Source organism: Grus americana, chromosome 3 (genome assembly GCF_028858705.1).
Source record: "Grus americana isolate bGruAme1 chromosome 3, bGruAme1.mat, whole genome shotgun sequence".
In the NCBI taxonomy this organism is placed as follows: domain Eukaryota; kingdom Metazoa; phylum Chordata; class Aves; order Gruiformes; family Gruidae; genus Grus; species Grus americana.
Genome location: NC_072854.1, coordinates 111,983,657 through 112,004,997, shown reverse-complemented (window position 1 = coordinate 112,004,997; position 21,341 = coordinate 111,983,657). Strand labels below are relative to the sequence as shown.

The window sequence follows — 21,341 nt, the reverse complement described above, 5'->3', positions numbered from 1 at the left end:
GACACATGCGGAAAATAAGAGGCGAAATAGAAATTCCAGGTGTTCAAATGCACATTCTTATTATTACGTGAGCCCAACAGTAGAAGAACGTAAGGCTGCTAGATTAAACGCGTGAACGCCATCAGTTTTTCCCTCGTTGCGTGTTTCTGCCGTGCACACGTCATGAAGGTCTGGCCCTGCAAGCTGGACTTCCCCAGCTCTCAATCAGTCCTAGGACACAAATGTCACATCTGACACATGCCAGGAGCCTGTATGAGGTCACAGTGCACTTCCGTGACAAGCCAAGGCATGTCCCCAAGGCCACCTGGCAGCAGGCACCAGAACCTCTCCTGACCGAGAGGTTGCCTGCTCACCCTCGCCGCGCTCCGCGACCGAGAGCTGCAGCAGTCAAGTAGTTCATCCACTCCAAGTCCGATGGCCAAGGCCGAGAAAGGTGAAGCACTGCTGCTCCTCCCAGGGAGGTTTCGCACCGGGCCTCTGTCAGGGAAGCCCTTCGGTAACTCTTCTGCTCTTGCCGTAGGCTTTGTAGCCACCTCCAACACGGACGGAGCCTACGTGGGCACCTGGAGACCTCATCGCCCACGAGGTCCCATCCTGGCGCAGTTCACCAGCCCGGGACCCAAATACTCAATCCCTGGGACAACAGGTAAAACCACCATCGCAAGGGGGGTGCACCACACCCACTACCTCCAGGGGACAAGCAGCCACAGCTCCATTCCCCTTTGCTCCAGGCCTCCATGCTCTCATGCCAAGTTAGCTGAGCAACTGTTTTGGGGTGCAATACTTCATAACAATAGCATTTTGGCGGTATTCTGATGAATTGCACAATGCCTACGTCGTTCTTGCTGGAAGTCATTGTACCACCGTGTTGGCCTGCTGGCATCACGCTTGGAGGAAAAAGTCGCACAGGAAGGGAATTTCTTCAGGCCAGCAACTCCAGCCACTCCACTTCTTAGAAACTAGCTTTAAATATGCCGTTGCAGGCAGGTGTCCTTTCACAAGCTTTTCTTCCTAGGATACCTGGCTCACAATCCCACCAAAACCAAAGCCCCTGCATACACATTGCGAGGGGCCAAACCACCCATGACAGACAGCTCGTCTCCGGGTCCTCGGTACTATGTCCAGCCCTCCATCACCAGGCATGGGAAGCACACGGCTCCAGCACAGCACATTTGCGGACTTCCCAAGGTGAAGACAGAGATCACCCCTGGACCAAGTGAGTACCATTTCTCTAGCACTTCCTTCAGGCAAGACAAGCGCGCCTTCCTTTTGCCCTGTGCTACTGGCGTACAAAACGTCAGCTTGCACCCTGAAGAGGCTTCAGAGGTTTCCAGACGGAAAGCGAACAAGGCTGAGCGCCTCCTCCTGACCTTTCCCCTTTGGCTTGAGGAAAAGAGCCCAGCTTCACTGCTTTTCTCTGCTTCTCCTCTGCCCTAGGCGACTACTCCACCGACAAGGCCGACAAACACCTCTACCAGTGCGCGCCGGTGCAGTCCATGGCCTTCCGGCACAAGGCTCTCAAAACCAACCAATCTCCAGGTGAGGGAACTCGGGCAAATACACAAACACTTGCAGCCTGCGTGCCCTCCAGGGAAAATGTGCCGAGCGGCTTTTTCAACAGGCCTAGGGAAAAGCCTGCACAGCAGGACAAGCTTGCTTGGTGTCCCAGAGCACCAGCTTCTCCCACCCCACAGAAGGACTGGCAACTCAGGCTTGGAGCTGCCAACACACGCTGCATGCGACAGAAGACGGAGGCATTGGGAGGAGGGGCGAGGCATCCTTCCTGCTCCTTGTAGCAGGCTTGGCAGGCTGCTTCTCTCCCGCTCTGGTACCGCTCCTCTCCCTGCAGGACTCACACGCGCTCTCTTCCCATTGCCCTTCCAGGTCCTGGCACCTACACCCTGCCTCGGCTGGTGGGACCCAACACAGCCTACACCCACGCCAGCCCGTGCTACTCCATGAAAGGGAGGAGTAAGCACAATGGCTTTGCTGAAGACCTCTCCAAGGTGAGCTATGCGTCTCTGCTCTCTCACGTCAGCAGCTGAAGCTCAGCTTCTCTCCTCGGGGCAGAAGGACTCCAGCGCCTGCTGCAGCCTCTCGTAACGCACGCTTCTATGCGCCAGCGGCAAAACCCGAGAAGCCACGGGGTCCCCTGGCTCTCCTGCTGTTAACAGTGGGAGAGGGGATGCTCTGTTGACACCTGCGGTGCCTCGTTTTCCAGCACTAACAGTTCTGGTGGGGCAAAGCTCATCGGCACTGATGGGAACCTCCCTCCTCCTCGGGGAAATCTGCCTCTCTGCAGGGAAACAGGAGGTGCCCTTGTTCCCATCGCTCCGCGCCCCTCACACCACTTCTCTGGCCAGCCAGCTCAACTCGCGCAGCCCCTGTGGGCACTTGGCAAGAATCGGCACCTGCCTTTTGTACCCAGCAACCTCCCCGCCTCTCTTACAGACGCCAGGTCCTGCTGCATTCCCCAAAGTGGAACTGGACATCTACAAAAAGAAGGCTCCCATGTACACAATGGGAACCAAAAGTGGACTTGGAGGCGAGAAAACAGTGAAGCCAGGGCCAGCAGACTACTGCCTGGGAAAGGTAAGGCAGCCTGCCCTCTCCTCCTCTGCTTGTCAACAACCAGCCCTTAAGCATCTCCCCCTGCTGACAGGGCTTCTGAGAACTCAAGACCGCCTTTTCAAAAACAAGGCACCACGGTCACCTGTTTTTCTTCTCACTTTTCTCCTTCCAGGTGACGCTGACCAGGCCCCAGGCACCTGCTCCCACTTTTGGACTCCGTCATTCCCTCTACACCACTCCTCTAATATCTTTGATAGAACTCTAATAAAACAACGTACCCCCAAAGATCTGGCCTGTTTGCCTTCATCTGTGGGAAGAGGGGCTGTGCATGAGTGAGGACAATCACCTCTCTCCATTTCACGTCTACGCCTCAACCAAGACATGGCAAGACGAGGACGAGGGCAGAGCACCGAGATCAGCAGCGTAAGCCAGGCAGAGAGTTCTGACAGCACTCTTTCACCTGAACGGAGCTAAACACTGCCCCGTGAAAGCAGTCCAGCCCTTCCCCACATGCTCTGCCCCCATAGCCAAGCGTCCCACAGGCACGGGGGGGGACCCCCAAGGACTGAGCTGCAAACGACAGCTTTGTTGTGTGAGACGGGAAGAGCTCAATTCTTCCAGAAGATAGCGTGAGCTTTATTGTACTTCTTCACAGTCCATTCAAAATGGGAGGGACCAACGATTACACCCAACAGCGTGCACCAGCATCTCGGCTGTGATGGATGGCAGAGTCCGTCAGGCCTTGGGGAACAGACCTTTGCTCTTCTCAGCAACCTGCCAGGAGACGCGCCCTGGCCTGACAGAGGTGTTGGCAGACTTCAGCCCTTTGCACAGCTGCAAGGAGGAAACAACCCCATCTTCCCCAGCCCTCGCGGCCTACGGCACTGTGCAATTCTTTCAGGTTTCTACCACCGGGAAGTCACAGAAACCTGGAGATACTGAAGGCAGAGGAAGTTTTTTGCTGCTGCCCTACCTGCCCATCTACCTTTTCCCATTATTAGTCTGCCTGTACACCGAGGGTCACATCAAAGAACAAATGTTTCCTGCTGGTGATGTGAGATTGCCTTTAACTTGTGCCATGTATCAGGGCTGGAATTTGAAGTTCCCCGGCACACTTTCCATTTGTAATTGGCTGTTATCTCCAAGGGGAGCCTAACTGGCAAGTTGCAACCTGGTGACACTTCTCTACAGGGAGAAGAGGAAGGGCCAACACATTTTCTCTTGGTGAGAGAGGTTTGGCTGTTTGGGAGATACTGTGGAACATGAGGGGGCTTCTTCAACTTTTCTCATCAGCTCATTTCAGTAATAGAGACTGGTGCTGGCTGCACGCTTAAGCGGACCATCAATCTCAGCTCTGTGTGCCACCAAATCTCTTAAAAAGAGGGATATGGGCCAGGCTGGAATGATATATGTACCTAGAAAGAAAAATGGGAGCTTCTGCTTCTTGCATATACTGAGACGTGGCTTGTGAGTGCAATGGGAAGACTTGGTGACTGGATGTGATGGTCTAGGTATGTTGGCGTGAACTCCCCAAGCCTCTCGTGAATAGCGCAGCCAGCCACAGAGTGCTTGCTTCGGGGCTCCTTTTCAGCCTTGCTCGACTAGGATTCGAGGCCGATGATGTGTCTGTTCCGCCTTACTGTCTCCAGGAGAGCAAGAGAAACCCCCTCCTGCACGATCCCGTTACCACTTGGGGTGTTATCAGGAAGCTTGACAGAGCAGTGAATCATAGAATATTAAGGTTGTACAAGATCTCTAAGATCATCAAGACCAAACGTCGACCCAAAACCACCATGTCTACTAAACCATGTCCCAAGTGCCACGTCTACAGGTTTTTTGAACACCTTCAGGGATGGTCACTCCACCACCTCTCTGGCAGCCTGTTCCAATGCCTGACCACTCTTTTGGTGAAGAAATGTTTCCTAATATCTAATCTAAATCCCCCCTTGATCCAACTTAAGACCATTTCCTCTTGTCCTTTTGCTAGTTACCTGGGAGAAGAGACCAACACCCACCCGGCTACAACCTCCTTTCAGGTAGTTGTAGAGAGCAATAAAGTCTCCACTCAGCCTCCTCTTCTCCAGGCTAAATAACCCCAGTTCCCTCAGCCGCTCCTCATAAGACTTGTGCTCCAGTCCCTTGACCAGCTTCATTGCCCTTCTCTGGACATGCTCCAGCACCTCAATGTCCTTCTTGTAGTGAGGGGCCCAAAACTGAACACAGTATTTGAGGTGCAGCCTCCCCAGAGCCGAGTACAGGGGCACAATCACTTCCCTACTCCTGCTGGCCACACTATTGCTGATACAAGCCAGGATGCTGTTGCCCTTCTTGGCCACCTGAGCACACTGCTGGCTCACGTTCAGCCAGATGTCAACCAGCACACCCAGGTCCTTTTCTGCTAGGCAGCTTTCCAGCCACTCTTCCCCAAGCCTCTAGCGTTGCATGGGGTTGTTGTGACGAAAGTCCAGGACCTGGCACTTGCCTGGTTAAACTTCATACAGTTGGCCTCGGCCCATCGATCCAGCCTGTCCAGATCCCTCTACAGAGCCTTCCTACCCTCAAGCAGATCAACACTCCCACCCAGTTTGGTGTCATCTGCAAACTTACTGAGGGTGCATTCAATCCCCTCGTCTAGATCATCGATAAAGATATTAAGTTTGGCCCCAAGACTGAGTCCTGGGGAACACCGCTTGTGAGTGGCTGCCAACTGGATTTAACTCCGCTCACCCCAACTCTCTGGGCTCGGCCTTCCAGATATTTTTTTTTTTTTACCTAGCGAAGAGTGCACCTGTCTATGCCATGAGCTGCCAGCCTCTCTAAGAGAATGCTGTGGGAGACAGTATGGAAGGCTTTACTAAAGTCCAGGTAGATAACATCCACGGGCCTTCCTTCAGCTCTCCGTCCCTGTCTTCCAGCTCAGGGGGCTGAATGCCCTGGGGACAGCTGGTCTGACTATTAAAGACTGAGGCAGAGAAGGCATTAAGTACCTCAGCCTTTTCCTCATCCTTGGTGGCTGTGTTCCCCTCTGCATCCAATAAAGGATGGAGAGTCTCCTCAGCTCTCTTTTTGTTGTTAATGTATTTGTAAAAGCATTTTTTGTTATCCCTTACAACAGTGGCCAGATTGAGTTCTAGCTGGGCTTTTGCCTTTCTAATTTTATCTCTGCATGACCTAACAAGATCCCTCTATTCTTCTTGAGTTGCCTGACCCTTCTTCAAAGAGTGGTAGACTCTCCTTTTTTTTCCCCTGAGTCTCAGCCAAAGTTCCATGTTCAGCCAGGTCGGTCATCTTCCCTGCCGGTTCTTCTTACAGCACGTGGGGACGGCTTGCTCCCGTGCGTTTAAGACTTCCTTCTTAAAGAATGCCCAGCCTTCCTGAACCCCTTTTCCCTTCAGGACTGTCTCCCAAGGGACTCTCTTAACCAGTGTCCTGAGCAGGCCAAAGTCTGCCCTCCAGAAGTCCGTGTTAGTGGTTTTGCTGATCCCCCTCCTTACTTCACCATGAATCAAAAACTCTATCACTTCATGGTCGCTAAGCCCAAGACGGCCTCCGACCACCACATCTCCCACCAGTCCTTCTCTGTTTGTGAAGAGCAGGCTGAGCGAGACATCTCCCCTGGTAGGCTCGCTTACCAGCTGTGTCAGGAAGTTATCTTCCACACACTCCAGGAACCTCCTAGACTGTTTCCCCTGCTATGTTGCATTTCCAGCAGACGTCTGGTAAGTTGAAGTCCCCCACAAGAACAAGGACTAGCGGTTGTGAGACTTCTGCCAGCTGCTTGTAGAATGCTTCATCTGCCTCTTCATCCTGGCTGGGTGGTCTGTAACAGACTCCCAGCAGGATATCTGCATTGCTGGCCTTCCCTCTCATCCTTATCCATAAGCACTCGACCTTATTATCACAATCGTCGAGCTCTATACAATCGAAACACTCCCTAACATACAGAGCCACCTCACCGCCTCTCCTTCCATGCCTATCCCTTCTGAAGAGCTTATGGCCATCCATGGCAGCACTCCAGTCATGAGACTTGTCCCACCACGTTTCTGTGATGGCAACTAAGTCACAGCTATCCTGCTGCACAATGGCTTCCAGTTCCTCCTGTTTGTTGCCCATGCTGCGTGCATTGGTGTGGATGCACTTGAGCTGGGCTTTCAATTTCACCCCCAACACTGGCATGCTACCCCTAGGCTCCTCTCTAGTGAGCCTGGTTATACTTCCTTCCCACTTCGATCCTAGTTTAAAGCCCTCTCGATGAGCCTCACCAGCTCATGAGAATCCTTTTCCTTCTTTGAGATAGCTGGACTCCATTAGTCGCCAGCAGACCCAGTGCCATGTAAACCTCCCCATAATCAAAAAACCCCAAAATCCCACCGGTGGCACCAGCCTCTGAGCCACATGTTGATCAGTTAAGTTTTCCTGTTCCTTTCAGTATTCTTCCCTGCCACTGACGGGATTGAGGAAAACACTACCTGTGCTCCTGATCCTTCAACTAATCGTCCTAGTGCCCTGAAGTCCCTTTTCATCACTTTTGGACTTCTCTCTGCAACCTCATCACTGCCAACCTGCATAACCAACAGCGGATAATAATCAGAGGGCTGTACCAGACCAGGGAGTTTCCCGGTAACGTCTCTAATCCGGGCCCCAGGGGGGCAGCAGACTTCCCTGTGGGATGCGCCTAGTTGGCAGATTGGGCCCTCTGTTCCCCTCAGAAGGGACTCGCCTATGACAATTACCCTCCTTTTTTTCTTAACAGAGGCAGTCAAAAGGCAAGGGGTTGACTGACTCACCCTAGGCAACCCCCTAGATGGACCTTCACTTACATTCTCATTTACCTGGCCCTCCAGTTCCAGAGCCCCATATCTGTTGTATAAGGGAAACTGGGAGAGTGAGGGAGGCTGGGAGGGGATTCGCCTGCTACCCCAAGCAGGGACCTGTTTCCATTCCCCCTTGTCTCTAAGGTCCTCTCCTTCTACTTGGTGGCAAGAGGGTAGGGGATCCTCTGCTTCTTGTGGAGCACCCATCGGCTGCCTTGGCCTCAGGGATGATAGGGTGTGGCTCCACCAATCTATCTCCCTCTCATACTCCCCGATACCCCTTAATCTTTCCACTTCCTCTTTCAGCTCTGCCACCAGGCTGAACAGATCATCCACCTGGTCACACCAAAACCGGCTGTTGTCACTGCTGCCCTCCGGTCCCAGTGACAGGCTCACGCACTCCCTGCAGCCAGAGACCTGGACAGCTGTATGTTTGCATGGGAACTCCATGTGGGTTGCCATATTCCTTCTGTCAATGGCTTTCAGGCAAGTGGAAACCATAGCCCGTCCTCTCCTGGGAGGGGGATGACCACCAGGTGAGCTGCCCTTTAGAACCAGGATGAGTACCGTGCCCTACCCACACACCCAGCCTGCGCAAACTGCCTCGCAAACTGCCGCGCCACATCCTGCCTGCCCCCCCATCATTCGCCATGCTCCTGGCCGCTTGCGCTCCCTGGGGACTGCTCTTGTATGCGAGCGGGTTTGGCTGCCTTCGCTTTTGTCCCCGCCGAGTCAGAGCTGCCTCTCATCAGGAGCTCCCTCTCTTCTGCTCCGGGGAACCCTCTCTCTCCCTGTGCTTTTGCCTGTGCAGTTTTGCCGCTTTAGGAAGGGGCCATCATGGCAATCCCCCGCTCCAGAGCCCTTCGCCTCAGTGGCTTTGCTGAAAGGGCGGGTACACGGGGTTTTAAACTGCCGCCTTCGCTCTCATCCCCGCCCACGCTGAGACAGAGGTGCCTCTCCTCAGCAGCTCCCTCTTTTCTGCCCCGGGGGGGCCACAGAGGAATCCTCTCTCTCCCTGTGCTTTTGCCTGTGCGGTTTTGCCACTTTAGGAAGGGGCCCTCATGGCAATCCCCCGCTCCAGAGCCCTTCGCCTCAGTGGCTTTGCTGAAAGGGCGGGTACACTGGGTTTTAAACTGCCGCCTTCCCTCTCATCCCCGCCCACGCTGAGACAGAGCTGCCTCTCGGCACTAGCTCCCTTTTTCTGCCCCTGGGGGTACTGGCTTGGGAACCCTCTCTCTCTCCCTCTGCTTTTGCGTTTGCGGGTGGCAGCAGTCACAAGAGCAGAAAAGACAATTGTTTAAAAATCATGCCAGATTTTCAGAAGTAACCTCTGAGGAGGCTCAGAAAGGAGAAAGGATGGCATTTCAGGTGAGGAAGTCTCCAGGACAACTTTTGACATTCAGAGTCAACCACCCTGTAAAATGAAAGCCCAGCAGCTCACCTGTACGTGAGCCAGCTGCGGGCAGAGGCAGGGCGTACTAGGATGAGTTGGGCACTGCAGGACGCTTATCCCACCACCCTAAGCCTCTTACTTTCTCCTATAGCCAATAGGGTTGGGAAGTACAGGGGAAGCACATTTATCTTGTGCCAGAATGTGATGGTTTTGGTGCTGCGTGATGGCTTCTGTCATGCCTCAAACATGGTAACTACCTTTTCTTGCATAACCTAGAAAGTACACACGAGTCTGCACAATTTCTTCTGCACATTGGGAAAGGCCTCTCTTGCCTCTGTTTCCAAGGACAAACTCCCTAAAGCGGCACCACAGAGGTATTGCCACACCTTGCTAAGCGAGAGCTCCCGGCAGCAAATTCTGCTTACTAACACCAGGCCCACGTTGCCCTTGCCAGGAAAAAAAAAATGTAGATTAAGACACATGCGGAAAATAAGAGGCGAAATAGAAATTCCAGGTGTTCAAATGTACATTCTTATTATTACGTGAGCCCAACAGTATAAGAACGTAAGGCTGCTAGATTAAACGCGTGAACGCCATCAGTTTTTCCCTCGTTGCGTGTTTCTGCCGTGCACACGTCATGAAGGTCTGGCCCTGCAAGCTGGACTTCCCCAGCTCTCAATCAGTCCTAGGACACAAATGTCACATCTGACACATGCCAGGAGCCTGTATGAGGTCACAGTGCACTTCCGTGACAAGCCAAGGCATGTCCCCAAGGCCACCTGGCAGCAGGCACCAGAACCTCTCCTGACCGAGAGGTTGCCTGCTCACCCTCGCCGCGCTCCGCGACCGAGAGCTGCAGCAGTCAAGTAGTTCATCCACTCCAAGTCTGATGGCCAAGGCCGAGAAAGGTGAAGCACTGCTGCTCCTCCCAGGGAGGTTTCGCACCGGGCCTCTGTCAGGGAAGCCCTTCGGTAACTCTTCTGCTCTTGCCGTAGGCTTTGTAGCCACCTCCAACACGGACGGAGCCTACGTGGGCACCTGGAGACCTCATCGCCCACGAGGTCCCATCCTGGCGCAGTTCACCAGCCCGGGACCCAAATACTCAATCCCTGGGACAACAGGTAAAACCACCATCGCAAGGGGGGTGCACCACACCCACTACCTCCAGGGGACAAGCAGCCACAGCTCCATTCCCCTTTGCTCCAGGCCTCCATGCTCTCATGCCAAGTTAGCTGAGCAACTGTTTCGGGGTGCAATACTTCATAACAATAGCATTTTGGCGGTATTCTGATGAATTGCACAATGCCTACGTCGTTCTTGCTGGAAGTCATTGTACCACCGTGTTGGCCTGCTGGCATCACGCTTGGAGGAAAAAGTCGCACAGGAAGGGAATTTCTTCAGGCCAGCAACTCCAGCCACTCCACTTCTTAGAAACTAGCTTTAAATATGCCGTTGCAGGCAGGTGTCCTTTCACAAGCTTTTCTTCCTAGGATACCTGGCTCACAATCCCACCAAAACCAAAGCCCCTGCATACACATTGCGAGGGGCCAAACCACCCATGACAGACAGCTCGTCTCCGGGTCCTCGGTACTATGTCCAGCCCTCCATCACCAGGCATGGGAAGCACACGGCTCCAGCACAGCACATTTGCGGACTTCCCAAGGTGAAGACAGAGATCACCCCTGGACCAAGTGAGTACCATTTCTCTAGCACTTCCTTCAGGCAAGACAAGCGCGCCTTCCTTTTGCCCTGTGCTACCGGCGTACAAAACGTCAGCTTGCACCCTGAAGAGGCTTCAGAGGTTTCCAGACGGAAAGCGAACAAGGCTGAGCGCCTCCTCCTGACCTTTCCCCTTTGGCTTGAGGAAAAGAGCCCAGCTTCACTGCTTTTCTCTGCTTCTCCTCTGCCCTAGGCGACTACTCCACCGACAAGGCCGACAAACACCTCTACCAGTGCGCGCCGGTGCAGTCCATGGCCTTCCGGCACAAGGCTCTCAAAACCAACCAATCTCCAGGTGAGGGAACTCGGGCAAATACGCAAACACTTGCAGCCTGCGTGCCCTCCAGGGAAAATGTGCCGAGCGGCTTTTTCAACAGGCCTAGGGAAAAGCCTGCACAGCAGGACAAGCTTGCTTGGTGTCCCAGAGCACCAGCTTCTCCCACCCCACAGAAGGACTGGCAACTCAGGCTTGGAGCTGCCAACACACGCTGCATGCGACAGAAGACGGAGGCATTGGGAGGAGGGGCGAGGCATCCTTCCTGCTCCTTGTAGCAGGCTTGGCAGGCTGCTTCTCTCCCGCTCTGGTACCGCTCCTCTCCCTGCAGGACTCACACGCGCTCTCTTCCCATTGCCCTTCCAGGTCCTGGCACCTACACCCTGCCTCGGCTGGTGGGACCCAACACAGCCTACACCCACGCCAGCCCGTGCTACTCCATGAAAGGGAGGAGTAAGCACAATGGCTTTGCTGAAGACCTCTCCAAGGTGAGCTATGCGTCTCTGCTCTCTCACGTCAGCAGCTGAAGCTCAGCTTCTCTCCTCGGGGCAGAAGGACTCCAGCGCCTGCTGCAGCCTCTCGTAACGCACGCTTCTATGCGCCAGCGGCAAAACCCGAGAAGCCACGGGGTCCCCTGGCTCTCCTGCTGTTAACAGTGGGAGAGGGGATGCTCTGTTGACACCTGCGGTGCCTCGTTTTCCAGCACTAACAGTTCTGGTGGGGCAAAGCTCATCGGCACTGATGGGAACCTCCCTCCTCCTCGGGGAAATCTGCCTCTCTGCAGGGAAACAGGAGGTGCCCTTGTTCCCATCGCTCCGCGCCCCTCACACCACTTCTCTGGCCAGCCAGCTCAACTCGCGCAGCCCCTGTGGGCACTTGGCAAGAATCGGCACCTGCCTTTTGTACCCAGCAACCTCCCCGCCTCTCTTACAGACGCCAGGTCCTGCTGCATTCCCCAAAGTGGAACTGGACATCTACAAAAAGAAGGCTCCCATGTACACAATGGGAACCAAAAGTGGACTTGGAGGCGAGAAAACAGTGAAGCCAGGGCCAGCAGACTACTGCCTGGGAAAGGTAAGGCAGCCTGCCCTCTCCTCCTCTGCTTGTCAACAACCAGCCCTTAAGCATCTCCCCCTGCTGACAGGGCTTCTGAGAACTCAAGACCGCCTTTTCAAAAACAAGGCACCACGGTCACCTGTTTTTCTTCTCACTTTTCTCCTTCCAGGTGACGCTGACCAGGCCCCAGGCACCTGCTCCCACTTTTGGACTCCGTCATTCCCTCTACACCACTCCTCTAATATCTTTGATAGAACTCTAATAAAACAACGTACCCCCAAAGATCTGGCCTGTTTGCCTTCATCTGTGGGAAGAGGGGCTGTGCATGAGTGAGGACAATCACCTCTCTCCATTTCACGTCTACGCCTCAACCAAGACATGGCAAGACGAGGACGAGGGCAGAGCACCGAGATCAGCAGCGTAAGCCAGGCAGAGAGTTCTGACAGCACTCTTTCACCTGAACGGAGCTAAACACTGCCCCGTGAAAGCAGTCCAGCCCTTCCCCACATGCTCTGCCCCCATAGCCAAGCGTCCCACAGGCACGGGGGGGGACCCCCAAGGACTGAGCTGCAAACGACAGCTTTGTTGTGTGAGACGGGAAGAGCTCAATTCTTCCAGAAGATAGCGTGAGCTTTATTGTACTTCTTCACAGTCCATTCAAAATGGGAGGGACCAACGATTACACCCAACAGCGTGCACCAGCATCTCGGCTGTGATGGATGGCAGAGTCCGTCAGGCCTTGGGGAACAGACCTTTGCTCTTCTCAGCAACCTGCCAGGAGACGCGCCCTGGCCTGACAGAGGTGTTGGCAGACTTCAGCCCTTTGCACAGCTGCAAGGAGGAAACAACCCCATCTTCCCCAGCCCTCGCGGCCTACGGCACTGTGCAATTCTTTCAGGTTTCTACCACCGGGAAGTCACAGAAACCTGGAGATACTGAAGGCAGAGGAAGTTTTTTGCTGCTGCCCTACCTGCCCATCTACCTTTTCCCATTATTAGTCTGCCTGTACACCGAGGGTCACATCAAAGAACAAATGTTTCCTGCTGGTGATGTGAGATTGCCTTTAACTTGTGCCATGTATCAGGGCTGGAATTTGAAGTTCCCCGGCACACTTTCCATTTGTAATTGGCTGTTATCTCCAAGGGGAGCCTAACTGGCAAGTTGCAACCTGGTGACACTTCTCTACAGGGAGAAGAGGAAGGGCCAACGCATTTTCTCTTGGTGAGAGAGGTTTGGCTGTTTGGGAGATACTGTGGAACATGAGGGGGCTTCTTCAACTTTTCTCATCAGCTCATTTCAGTAATAGAGACTGGTGCTGGCTGCACGCTTAAGCGGACCATCAATCTCAGCTCTGTGTGCCACCAAATCTCTTAAAAAGAGGGATATGGGCCAGGCTGGAATGATATATGTACCTAGAAAGAAAAATGGGAGCTTCTGCTTCTTGCATATACTGAGACGTGGCTTGTGAGTGCAATGGGAAGACTTGGTGACTGGATGTGATGGTCTAGGTATGTTGGCGTGAACTCCCCAAGCCTCTCGTGAATAGCGCAGCCAGCCACAGAGTGCTTGCTTCGGGGCTCCTTTTCAGCCTTGCTCGACTAGGATTCGAGGCCGATGATGTGTCTGTTCCGCCTTACTGTCTCCAGGAGAGCAAGAGAAACCCCCTCCTGCACGATCCCGTTACCACTTGGGGTGTTATCAGGAAGCTTGACAGAGCAGTGAATCATAGAATATTAAGGTTGTACAAGATCTCTAAGATCATCAAGACCAAACGTCGACCCAAAACCACCATGTCTACTAAACCATGTCCCAAGTGCCACGTCTACAGGTTTTTTTGAACACCTCCAGGGATGGTCACTCCACCACCTCTCTGGCAGCCTGTTCCAATGCCTGACCACTCTTTTGGTGAAGAAATGTTTCCTAATATCTAATCTAAATCCCCCCTTGATCCAACTTAAGACCATTTCCTCTTGTCCTTTTGCTAGTTACCTGGGAGAAGAGACCAACACCCACCCGGCTACAACCTCCTTTCAGGTAGTTGTAGAGAGCAATAAAGTCTCCACTCAGCCTCCTCTTCTCCAGGCTAAATAACCCCAGTTCCCTCAGCCGCTCCTCATAAGACTTGTGCTCCAGTCCCTTGACCAGCTTCATTGCCCTTCTCTGGACATGCTCCAGCACCTCAATGTCCTTCTTGTAGTGAGGGGCCCAAAACTGAACACAGTATTTGAGGTGCAGCCTCCCCAGAGCCGAGTACAGGGGCACAATCACTTCCCTACTCCTGCTGGCCACACTATTGCTGATACAAGCCAGGATGCTGTTGCCCTTCTGGGCCACCTGAGCACACTGCTGGCTCACGTTCAGCCAGATGTCAACCAGCACACCCAGGTCCTTTTCTGCTAGGCAGCTTTCCAGCCACTCTTCCCCAAGCCTCTAGCGTTGCATGGGGTTGTTGTGACGAAAGTCCAGGACCTGGCACTTGCCTGGTTAAACTTCATACAGTTGGCCTCGGCCCATCGATCCAGCCTGTCCAGATCCCTCTACAGAGCCTTCCTACCCTCAAGCAGATCAACACTCCCACCCAGTTTGGTGTCATCTGCAAACTTACTGAGGGTGCATTCAATCCCCTCGTCTAGATCATCGATAAAGATATTAAGTTTGGCCCCAAGACTGAGTCCTGGGGAACACCGCTTGTGAGTGGCTGCCAACTGGATTTAACTCCGCTCACCCCAACTCTCTGGGCTCGGCCTTCCAGCTATTTTTTTTTTTTTACCTAGCGAAGAGTGCACCTGTCTATGCCATGAGCTGCCAGCCTCTCTAAGAGAATGCTGTGGGAGACAGTATGGAAGGCTTTACTAAAGTCCAGGTAGATAACATCCACGGGCCTTCCTTCAGCTCTCCGTCCCTGTCTTCCAGCTCAGGGGGCTGAATGCCCTGGGGACAACTGGTCTGACTATTAAAGACTGAGGCAGAGAAGGCATTAAGTACCTCAGCCTTTTCCTCATCCTTGGTGGCTGTGTTCCCCTCTGCATCCAATAAAGGACGGAGAGTCTCCTCAGCTCTCTTTTTGTTGTTAATGTATTTGTAAAAGCATTTTTTGTTATCCCTTACAACAGTGGCCAGATTGAGTTCTAGCTGGGCTTTTGCCTTTCTAATTTTATCTCTGCATGACCTAACAAGATCCCTCTATTCTTCTTGAGTTGCCTGACCCTTCTTCAAAGAGTGGTAGACTCTCCTTTTTTTTCCCCTGAGTCTCAGCCAAAGTTCCATGTTCAGCCAGGTCGGTCATCTTCCCTGCCGGTTCTTCTTACAGCACGTGGGGACGGCTTGCTCCCGTGCGTTTAAGACTTCCTTCTTAAAGAATGCCCAGCCTTCCTGAACCCCTTTTCCCTTCAGGACTGTCTCCCAAGGGACTCTCTTAACCAGTGTCCTGAGCAGGCCAAAGTCTGCCCTCCAGAAGTCCGTGTTAGTGGTTTTGCTGATCCCCCTCCTTACTTCACCATGAATCAAAAACTCTATCACTTCATGGTCGCTAAGCCCAAGACGGCCTCCGACCACCACATCTCCCACCAGTCCTTCTCTGTTTGTGAAGAGCAGGCTGAGCGAGACATCTCCCCTGGTAGGCTCGCTTACCAGCTGTGTCAGGAAGTTATCTTCCACACACTCCAGGAACCTCCTAGACTGTTTCCCCTGCTATGTTGCATTTCCAGCAGACGTCTGGTAAGTTGAAGTCCCCCACAAGAACAAGGACTAGCGGTTGTGAGACTTCTGCCAGCTGCTTGTAGAATGCTTCATCTGCCTCTTCATCCTGGCTGGGTGGTCTGTAACAGACTCCCAGCAGGATATCTGCATTGCTGGCCTTCCCTCTCATCCTTATCCATAAGCACTCGACCTTATTATCACAATCGTCGAGCTCTATACAATCGAAACACTCCCTAACATACAGAGCCACCTCACCGCCTCTCCTTCCATGCCTATCCCTTCTGAAGAGCTTATGGCCATCCATGGCAGCACTCCAGTCATGAGACTTGTCCCACCACGTTTCTGTGATGGCAACTAAGTCACAGCTATCCTGCTGCACAATGGCTTCCAGTTCCTCCTGTTTGTTGCCCATGCTGCGTGCATTGGTGTGGATGCACTTGAGCTGGGCTTTCAATTTCACCCCCAACACTGGCATGCTACCCCTAGGCTCCTCTCTAGTGAGCCTGGTTATACTTCCTTCCCACTTCGATCCTAGTTTAAAGCCCTCTCGATGAGCCTCACCAGCTCATGAGAATCCTTTTCCTTCTTTGAGATAGCTGGACTCCATTAGTCGCCAGCAGACCCAGTGCCATGTAAACCTCCCCATAATCAAAAAACCCCAAAATCCCACCGGTGGCACCAGCCTCTGAGCCACATGTTGATCAGTTAAGTTTTCCTGTTCCTTTCAGTATTCTTCCCTGCCACTGACGGGATTGAGGAAAACACTACCTGTGCTCCTGATCCTTCAACTAATCGTCCTAGTGCCCTGAAGTCCCTTTTCATCACTTTTGGACTTCTCTCTGCAACCTCATCACTGCCAACCTGCATAACCAACAGCGGATAATAATCAGAGGGCTGTACCAGACCAGGGAGTTTCCCGGTAACGTCTCTAATCCGGGCCCCAGGGGGGCAGCAGACTTCCCTGTGGGATGCGCCTAGTTGGCAGATTGGGCCCTCTGTTCCCCTCAGAAGGGACTCGCCTATGACAATTACCCTCCTTTTTTTCTTAACAGAGGCAGTCAAAAGGCAAGGGGTTGACTGACTCACCCTAGGCAACCCCCTAGATGGACCTTCACTTACATTCTCATTTACCTGGCCCTCCAGTTCCAGAGCCCCATATCTGTTGTATAAGGGAAACTGGGAGAGTGAGGGAGGCTGGGAGGGGATTCGCCTGCTACCCCAAGCAGGGACCTGTTTCCATTCCCCCTTGTCTCTAAGGTCCTCTCCTTCTACTTGGTGGCAAGAGGGTAGGGGATCCTCTGCTTCTTGTGGAGCACCCATCGGCTGCCTTGGCCTCAGGGATGATAGGGTGTGGCTCCACCAATCTATCTCCCTCTCATACTCCCCGATACCCCTTAATCTTTCCACTTCCTCTTTCAGCTCTGCCACCAGGCTGAACAGATCATCCACCTGGTCACACCAAAACCGGCTGTTGTCACTGCTGCCCTCCGGTCCCAGTGACAGGCTCACGCACTCCCTGCAGCCAGAGACCTGGACAGCTGTATGTTTGCATGGGAACTCCATGTGGGTTGCCATATTCCTTCTGTCAATGGCTTTCAGGCAAGTGGAAACCATAGCCCGTCCTCTCCTGGGAGGGGGATGACCACCAGGTGAGCTGCCCTTTAGAACCAGGATGAGTACCGTGCCCTACCCACACACCCAGCCTGCGCAAACTGCCTCGCAAACTGCCGCGCCACATCCTGCCTGCCCCCCCATCATTCGCCATGCTCCTGGCCGCTTGCGCTCCCTGGGGACTGCTCTTGTATGCGAGCGGGTTTGGCTGCCTTCGCTTTTGTCCCCGCCGAGTCAGAGCTGCCTCTCATCAGGAGCTCCCTCTCTTCTGCTCCGGGGAACCCTCTCTCTCCCCTGTGCTTTTGCCTGTGCAGTTTTGCCGCTTTAGGAAGGGGCCCTCATGGCAATCCCCCGCTCCAGAGCCCTTCGCCTCAGTGGCTTTGCTGAAAGGGCGGGTACACGGGGTTTTAAACTGCCGCCTTCGCCCTCATCCCCGCCCACGCTGAGACAGAGCTGCCTCTCGGCACTAGCTCCCTTTTTCTGCCCCTGGGGGTACTGGCTTGGGAACCCTCTCTCTCTCCCTCTGCTTTTGCGTTTGCGGGTGGCAGCAGTCACAAGAGCAGAAAAGACAATTGTTTAAAAATCATGCCAGATTTTCAGAAGTAACCTCTGAGGAGGCTCAGAAAGGAGAAAGGATGGCATTTCAGGTGAGGAAGTCTCCAGGACAACTTTTGACATTCAGAGTCAACCACCCTGTAAAATGAAAGCCCAGCAGCTCACCTGTACGTGAGCCAGCTGCGGGCAGAGGCAGGGCGTACTAGGATGAGTTGGGCACTGCAGGACGCTTATCCCACCACCCTAAGCCTCCTACTTTCTCCTATAGCCAATAGGGTTGGGAAGTACAGGGGAAGCACATTTATCTTGTGCCAGAATGTGATGGTTTTGGTGCTGCGTGATGGCTTCTGTCATGCCTCAAACATGGTAACTAGCTTTTCTTGCATAACCTAGAAAGTACACACGAGTCTGCACAATTTCTTCTGCACATTGGGAAAGGCCTCTCTTGCCTCTGTTTCCAAGGACAAACTCCCTAAAGCGGCACCACAGAGGTATTGCCACACCTTGCTAAGCGAGAGCCCCCGGCAGCAAATTCTGCTTACTAACACCAGGCCCACGTTGCCCTTGCCAGGAAAAAAAAAATGTAGATTAAGACACATGCGGAAAATAAGAGGCGAAATAGAAATTCCAGGTGTTCAAATGCACATTCTTATTATTACGTGAGCCCAACAGTAGAAGAACGTAAGGCTGCTAGATTAAACGCGTGAACGCCATCAGTTTTTCCCTCGTTGCGTGTTTCTGCCGTGCACACGTCATGAAGGTCTGGCCCTGCAAGCTGGACTTCCCCAGCTCTCAATCAGTCCTAGGACACAAATGTCACATCTGACACATGCCAGGAGCCTGTATGAGGTCACAGTGCACTTCCGTGACAAGCCAAGGCATGTCCCCAAGGCCACCTGGCAGCAGGCACCAGAACCTCTCCTGACCGAGAGGTTGCCTGCTCACCCTCGCCGCGCTCCGCGACCGAGAGCTGCAGCAGTCAAGTAGTTCATCCACTCCAAGTCCGATGGCCAAGGCCGAGAAAGGTGAAGCACTGCTGCTCCTCCCAGGGAGGTTTCGCACCGGGCCTCTGTCAGGGAAGCCCTTCGGTAACTCTTCTGCTCTTGCCGTAGGCTTTGTAGCCACCTCCAACACGGACGGAGCCTACGTGGGCACCTGGAGACCTCATCGCCCACGAGGTCCCATCCTGGCGCAGTTCACCAGCCCGGGACCCAAATACTCAATCCCTGGGACAACAGGTAAAACCACCATCGCAAGGGGGGTGCACCACACCCACTACCTCCAGGGGACAAGCAGCCACAGCTCCATTCCCCTTTGCTCCAGGCCTCCATGCTCTCATGCCAAGTTAGCTGAGCAACTGTTTTGGGGTGCAATACTTCATAACAATAGCATTTTGGCGGTATTCTGATGAATTGCACAATGCCTACGTCGTTCTTGCTGGAAGTCATTGTACCACCGTGTTGGCCTGCTGGCATCACGCTTGGAGGAAAAAGTCGCACAGGAAGGGAATTTCTTCAGGCCAGCAACTCCAGCCACTCCACTTCTTAGAAACTAGCTTTAAATATGCCGTTGCAGGCAGGTGTCCTTTCACAAGCTTTTCTTCCTAGGATACCTGGCTCACAATCCCACCAAAACCAAAGCCCCTGCATACACATTGCGAGGGGCCAAACCACCCATGACAGACAGCTCGTCTCCGGGTCCTCGGTACTATGTCCAGCCCTCCATCACCAGGCATGGGAAGCACACGGCTCCAGCACAGCACATTTGCGGACTTCCCAAGGTGAAGACAGAGATCACCCCTGGACCAAGTGAGTACCATTTCTCTAGCACTTCCTTCAGGCAAGACAAGCGCGCCTTCCTTTTGCCCTGTGCTACCGGCGTACAAAACGTCAGCTTGCACCCTGAAGAGGCTTCAGAGGTTTCCAGACGGAAAGCGAACAAGGCTGAGCGCCTCCTCCTGACCTTTCCCCTTTGGCTTGAGGAAAAGAGCCCAGCTTCACTGCTTTTCTCTGCTTCTCCTCTGCCCTAGGCGACTACTCCACCGACAAGGCCGACAAACACCTCTACCAGTGCGCGCCGGTGCAGTCCATGGCCTTCCGGCACAAGGCTCTCAAAACCAACCAATCTCCAGGTGAGGGAACTCGGGCAAATACGCAAACACTTGCAGCCTGCGTGCCCTCCAGGGAAAATGTGCCGAGCGGCTTTTTCAACAGGCCTAGGGAAAAGCCTGCACAGCAGGACAAGCTTGCTTGGTGTCCCAGAGCACCAGCTTCTCCCACCCCACAGAAGGACTGGCAACTCAGGCTTGGAGCTGCCAACACACGCTGCATGCGACAGAAGACGGAGGCATTGGGAGGAGGGGCGAGGCATCCTTCCTGCTCCTTGTAGCAGGCTTGGCAGGCTGCTTCTCTCCCGCTCTGGTACCGCTCCTCTCCCTGCAGGACTCACACGCGCTCTCTTCCCATTGCCCTTCCAGGTCCTGGCACCTACACCCTGCCTCGGCTGGTGGGACCCAACACAGCCTACACCCACGCCAGCCCGTGCTACTCCATGAAAGGGAGGAGTAAGCACAATGGCTTTGCTGAAGACCTCTCCAAGGTGAGCTATGCGTCTCTGCTCTCTCACGTCAGCAGCTGAAGCTCAGCTTCTCTCCTCGGGGCAGAAGGACTCCAGCGCCTGCTGCAGCCTCTCGTAACGCACGCTTCTATGCGCCAGCGGCAAAACCCGAGAAGCCACGGGGTCCCCTGGCTCTCCTGCTGTTAACAGTGGGAGAGGGGATGCTCTGTTGACACCTGCGGTGCCTCGTTTTCCAGCACTAACAGTTCTGGTGGGGCAAAGCTCATCGGCACTGATGGGAACCTCCCTCCTCCTCGGGGAAATCTGCCTCTCTGCAGGGAAACAGGAGGTGCCCTTGTTCCCATCGCTCCGCGCCCCTCACACCACTTCTCTGGCCAGCCAGCTCAACTCGCGCAGCCCCTGTGGGCACTTGGCAAGAATCGGCACCTGCCTTTTGTACCCAGCAACCTCCCCGCCTCTCTTACAGACGCCAGGTCCTGCTGCGTTCCCCAAAGTGGAACTGGACATCTACAAAAAGAAGGCTCCCATGTACACAATGGGAACCAAAAGTGGACTTGGAGGCGAGAAAACAGTGAAGCCAGGGCCAGCAGACTACTGCCTGGGAAAGGTAAGGCAGCCTGCCCTCTCCTCCTCTGCTTGTCAACAACCAGCCCTTAAGCATCTCCCCCTGCTGACAGGGCTTCTGAGAACTCAAGACCGCCTTTTCAAAAACAAGGCACCACGGTCACCTGTTTTTCTTCTCACTTTTCTCCTTCCAGGTGACGCTGACCAGGCCCCAGGCACCTGCTCCCACTTTTGGACTCCGTCATTCCCTCTACACCACTCCTCTAATATCTTTGATAGAACTCTAATAAAACAACGTACCCCCAAAGATCTGGCCTGTTTGCCTTCATCTGTGGGAAGAGGGGCTGTGCATGAGTGAGGACAATCACCTCTCTCCATTTCACGTCTACGCCTCAACCAAGACATGGCAAGACGAGGACGAGGGCAGAGCACCGAGATCAGCAGCGTAAGCCAGGCAGAGAGTTCTGACAGCACTCTTTCACCTGAACGGAGCTAAACACTGCCCCGT

General features: G+C 53.8%; 3 protein-coding genes across 3 annotated transcripts; all 3 read left to right on the top strand.

The window, feature by feature from the left end:
- The first annotated feature begins 414 nt into the window (after nucleotides 1-414).
- LOC129204577 (outer dense fiber protein 3-like) lies at nucleotides 415-2,836 on the top strand. The gene is made up of 6 exons (XM_054820802.1): nucleotides 415-646; nucleotides 1,016-1,216; nucleotides 1,438-1,539; nucleotides 1,885-2,006; nucleotides 2,452-2,592; nucleotides 2,744-2,836. The coding sequence occupies exons 1-6, from the start codon at nucleotides 415-417 to the stop codon at nucleotides 2,834-2,836; spliced, it is 891 nt and encodes a 296-aa protein (XP_054676777.1).
- Nucleotides 2,837-9,667: 6,831 nt separating this feature from the next.
- LOC129204576 (outer dense fiber protein 3-like) lies at nucleotides 9,668-12,089 on the top strand. The gene is made up of 6 exons (XM_054820800.1): nucleotides 9,668-9,899; nucleotides 10,269-10,469; nucleotides 10,691-10,792; nucleotides 11,138-11,259; nucleotides 11,705-11,845; nucleotides 11,997-12,089. Exons 1-6 carry the CDS (start codon nucleotides 9,668-9,670, stop codon nucleotides 12,087-12,089), a joined length of 891 nt encoding a protein of 296 aa, XP_054676775.1.
- A 6,609-nt stretch (nucleotides 12,090-18,698) lies between these two features.
- LOC129204575 (outer dense fiber protein 3-like) lies at nucleotides 18,699-21,120 on the top strand. Its single transcript, XM_054820799.1, has 6 exons — nucleotides 18,699-18,930; nucleotides 19,300-19,500; nucleotides 19,722-19,823; nucleotides 20,169-20,290; nucleotides 20,736-20,876; nucleotides 21,028-21,120. Exons 1-6 carry the CDS (start codon nucleotides 18,699-18,701, stop codon nucleotides 21,118-21,120), a joined length of 891 nt encoding a protein of 296 aa, XP_054676774.1.
- Nucleotides 21,121-21,341: the final 221 nt, after the last annotated feature.

Excerpts from the sequence above, each read along its gene's own strand:
- LOC129204577 (XM_054820802.1), top strand. The coding sequence starts at position 415 with ATGGCCAAGGCCGAGAAAGGTGAAGCACTGCTGCTCCTCCCAGGGAGG. Across the intron at positions 647-1,015 it reads CTCAATCCCTGGGACAACAG|GATACCTGGCTCACAATCCC; the intron begins GTAAAACCACCA and ends TTTTCTTCCTAG. Across the intron at positions 2,593-2,743 it reads CAGACTACTGCCTGGGAAAG|GTGACGCTGACCAGGCCCCA; the intron begins GTAAGGCAGCCT and ends TTCTCCTTCCAG.
- LOC129204576 (XM_054820800.1), top strand. The coding sequence starts at position 9,668 with ATGGCCAAGGCCGAGAAAGGTGAAGCACTGCTGCTCCTCCCAGGGAGG. Across the intron at positions 10,470-10,690 it reads AGAGATCACCCCTGGACCAA|GCGACTACTCCACCGACAAG; the intron begins GTGAGTACCATT and ends CCTCTGCCCTAG. Across the intron at positions 11,846-11,996 it reads CAGACTACTGCCTGGGAAAG|GTGACGCTGACCAGGCCCCA; the intron begins GTAAGGCAGCCT and ends TTCTCCTTCCAG.
- LOC129204575 (XM_054820799.1), top strand. The coding sequence starts at position 18,699 with ATGGCCAAGGCCGAGAAAGGTGAAGCACTGCTGCTCCTCCCAGGGAGG. Across the intron at positions 19,824-20,168 it reads CAAAACCAACCAATCTCCAG|GTCCTGGCACCTACACCCTG; the intron begins GTGAGGGAACTC and ends TTGCCCTTCCAG. Across the intron at positions 20,877-21,027 it reads CAGACTACTGCCTGGGAAAG|GTGACGCTGACCAGGCCCCA; the intron begins GTAAGGCAGCCT and ends TTCTCCTTCCAG.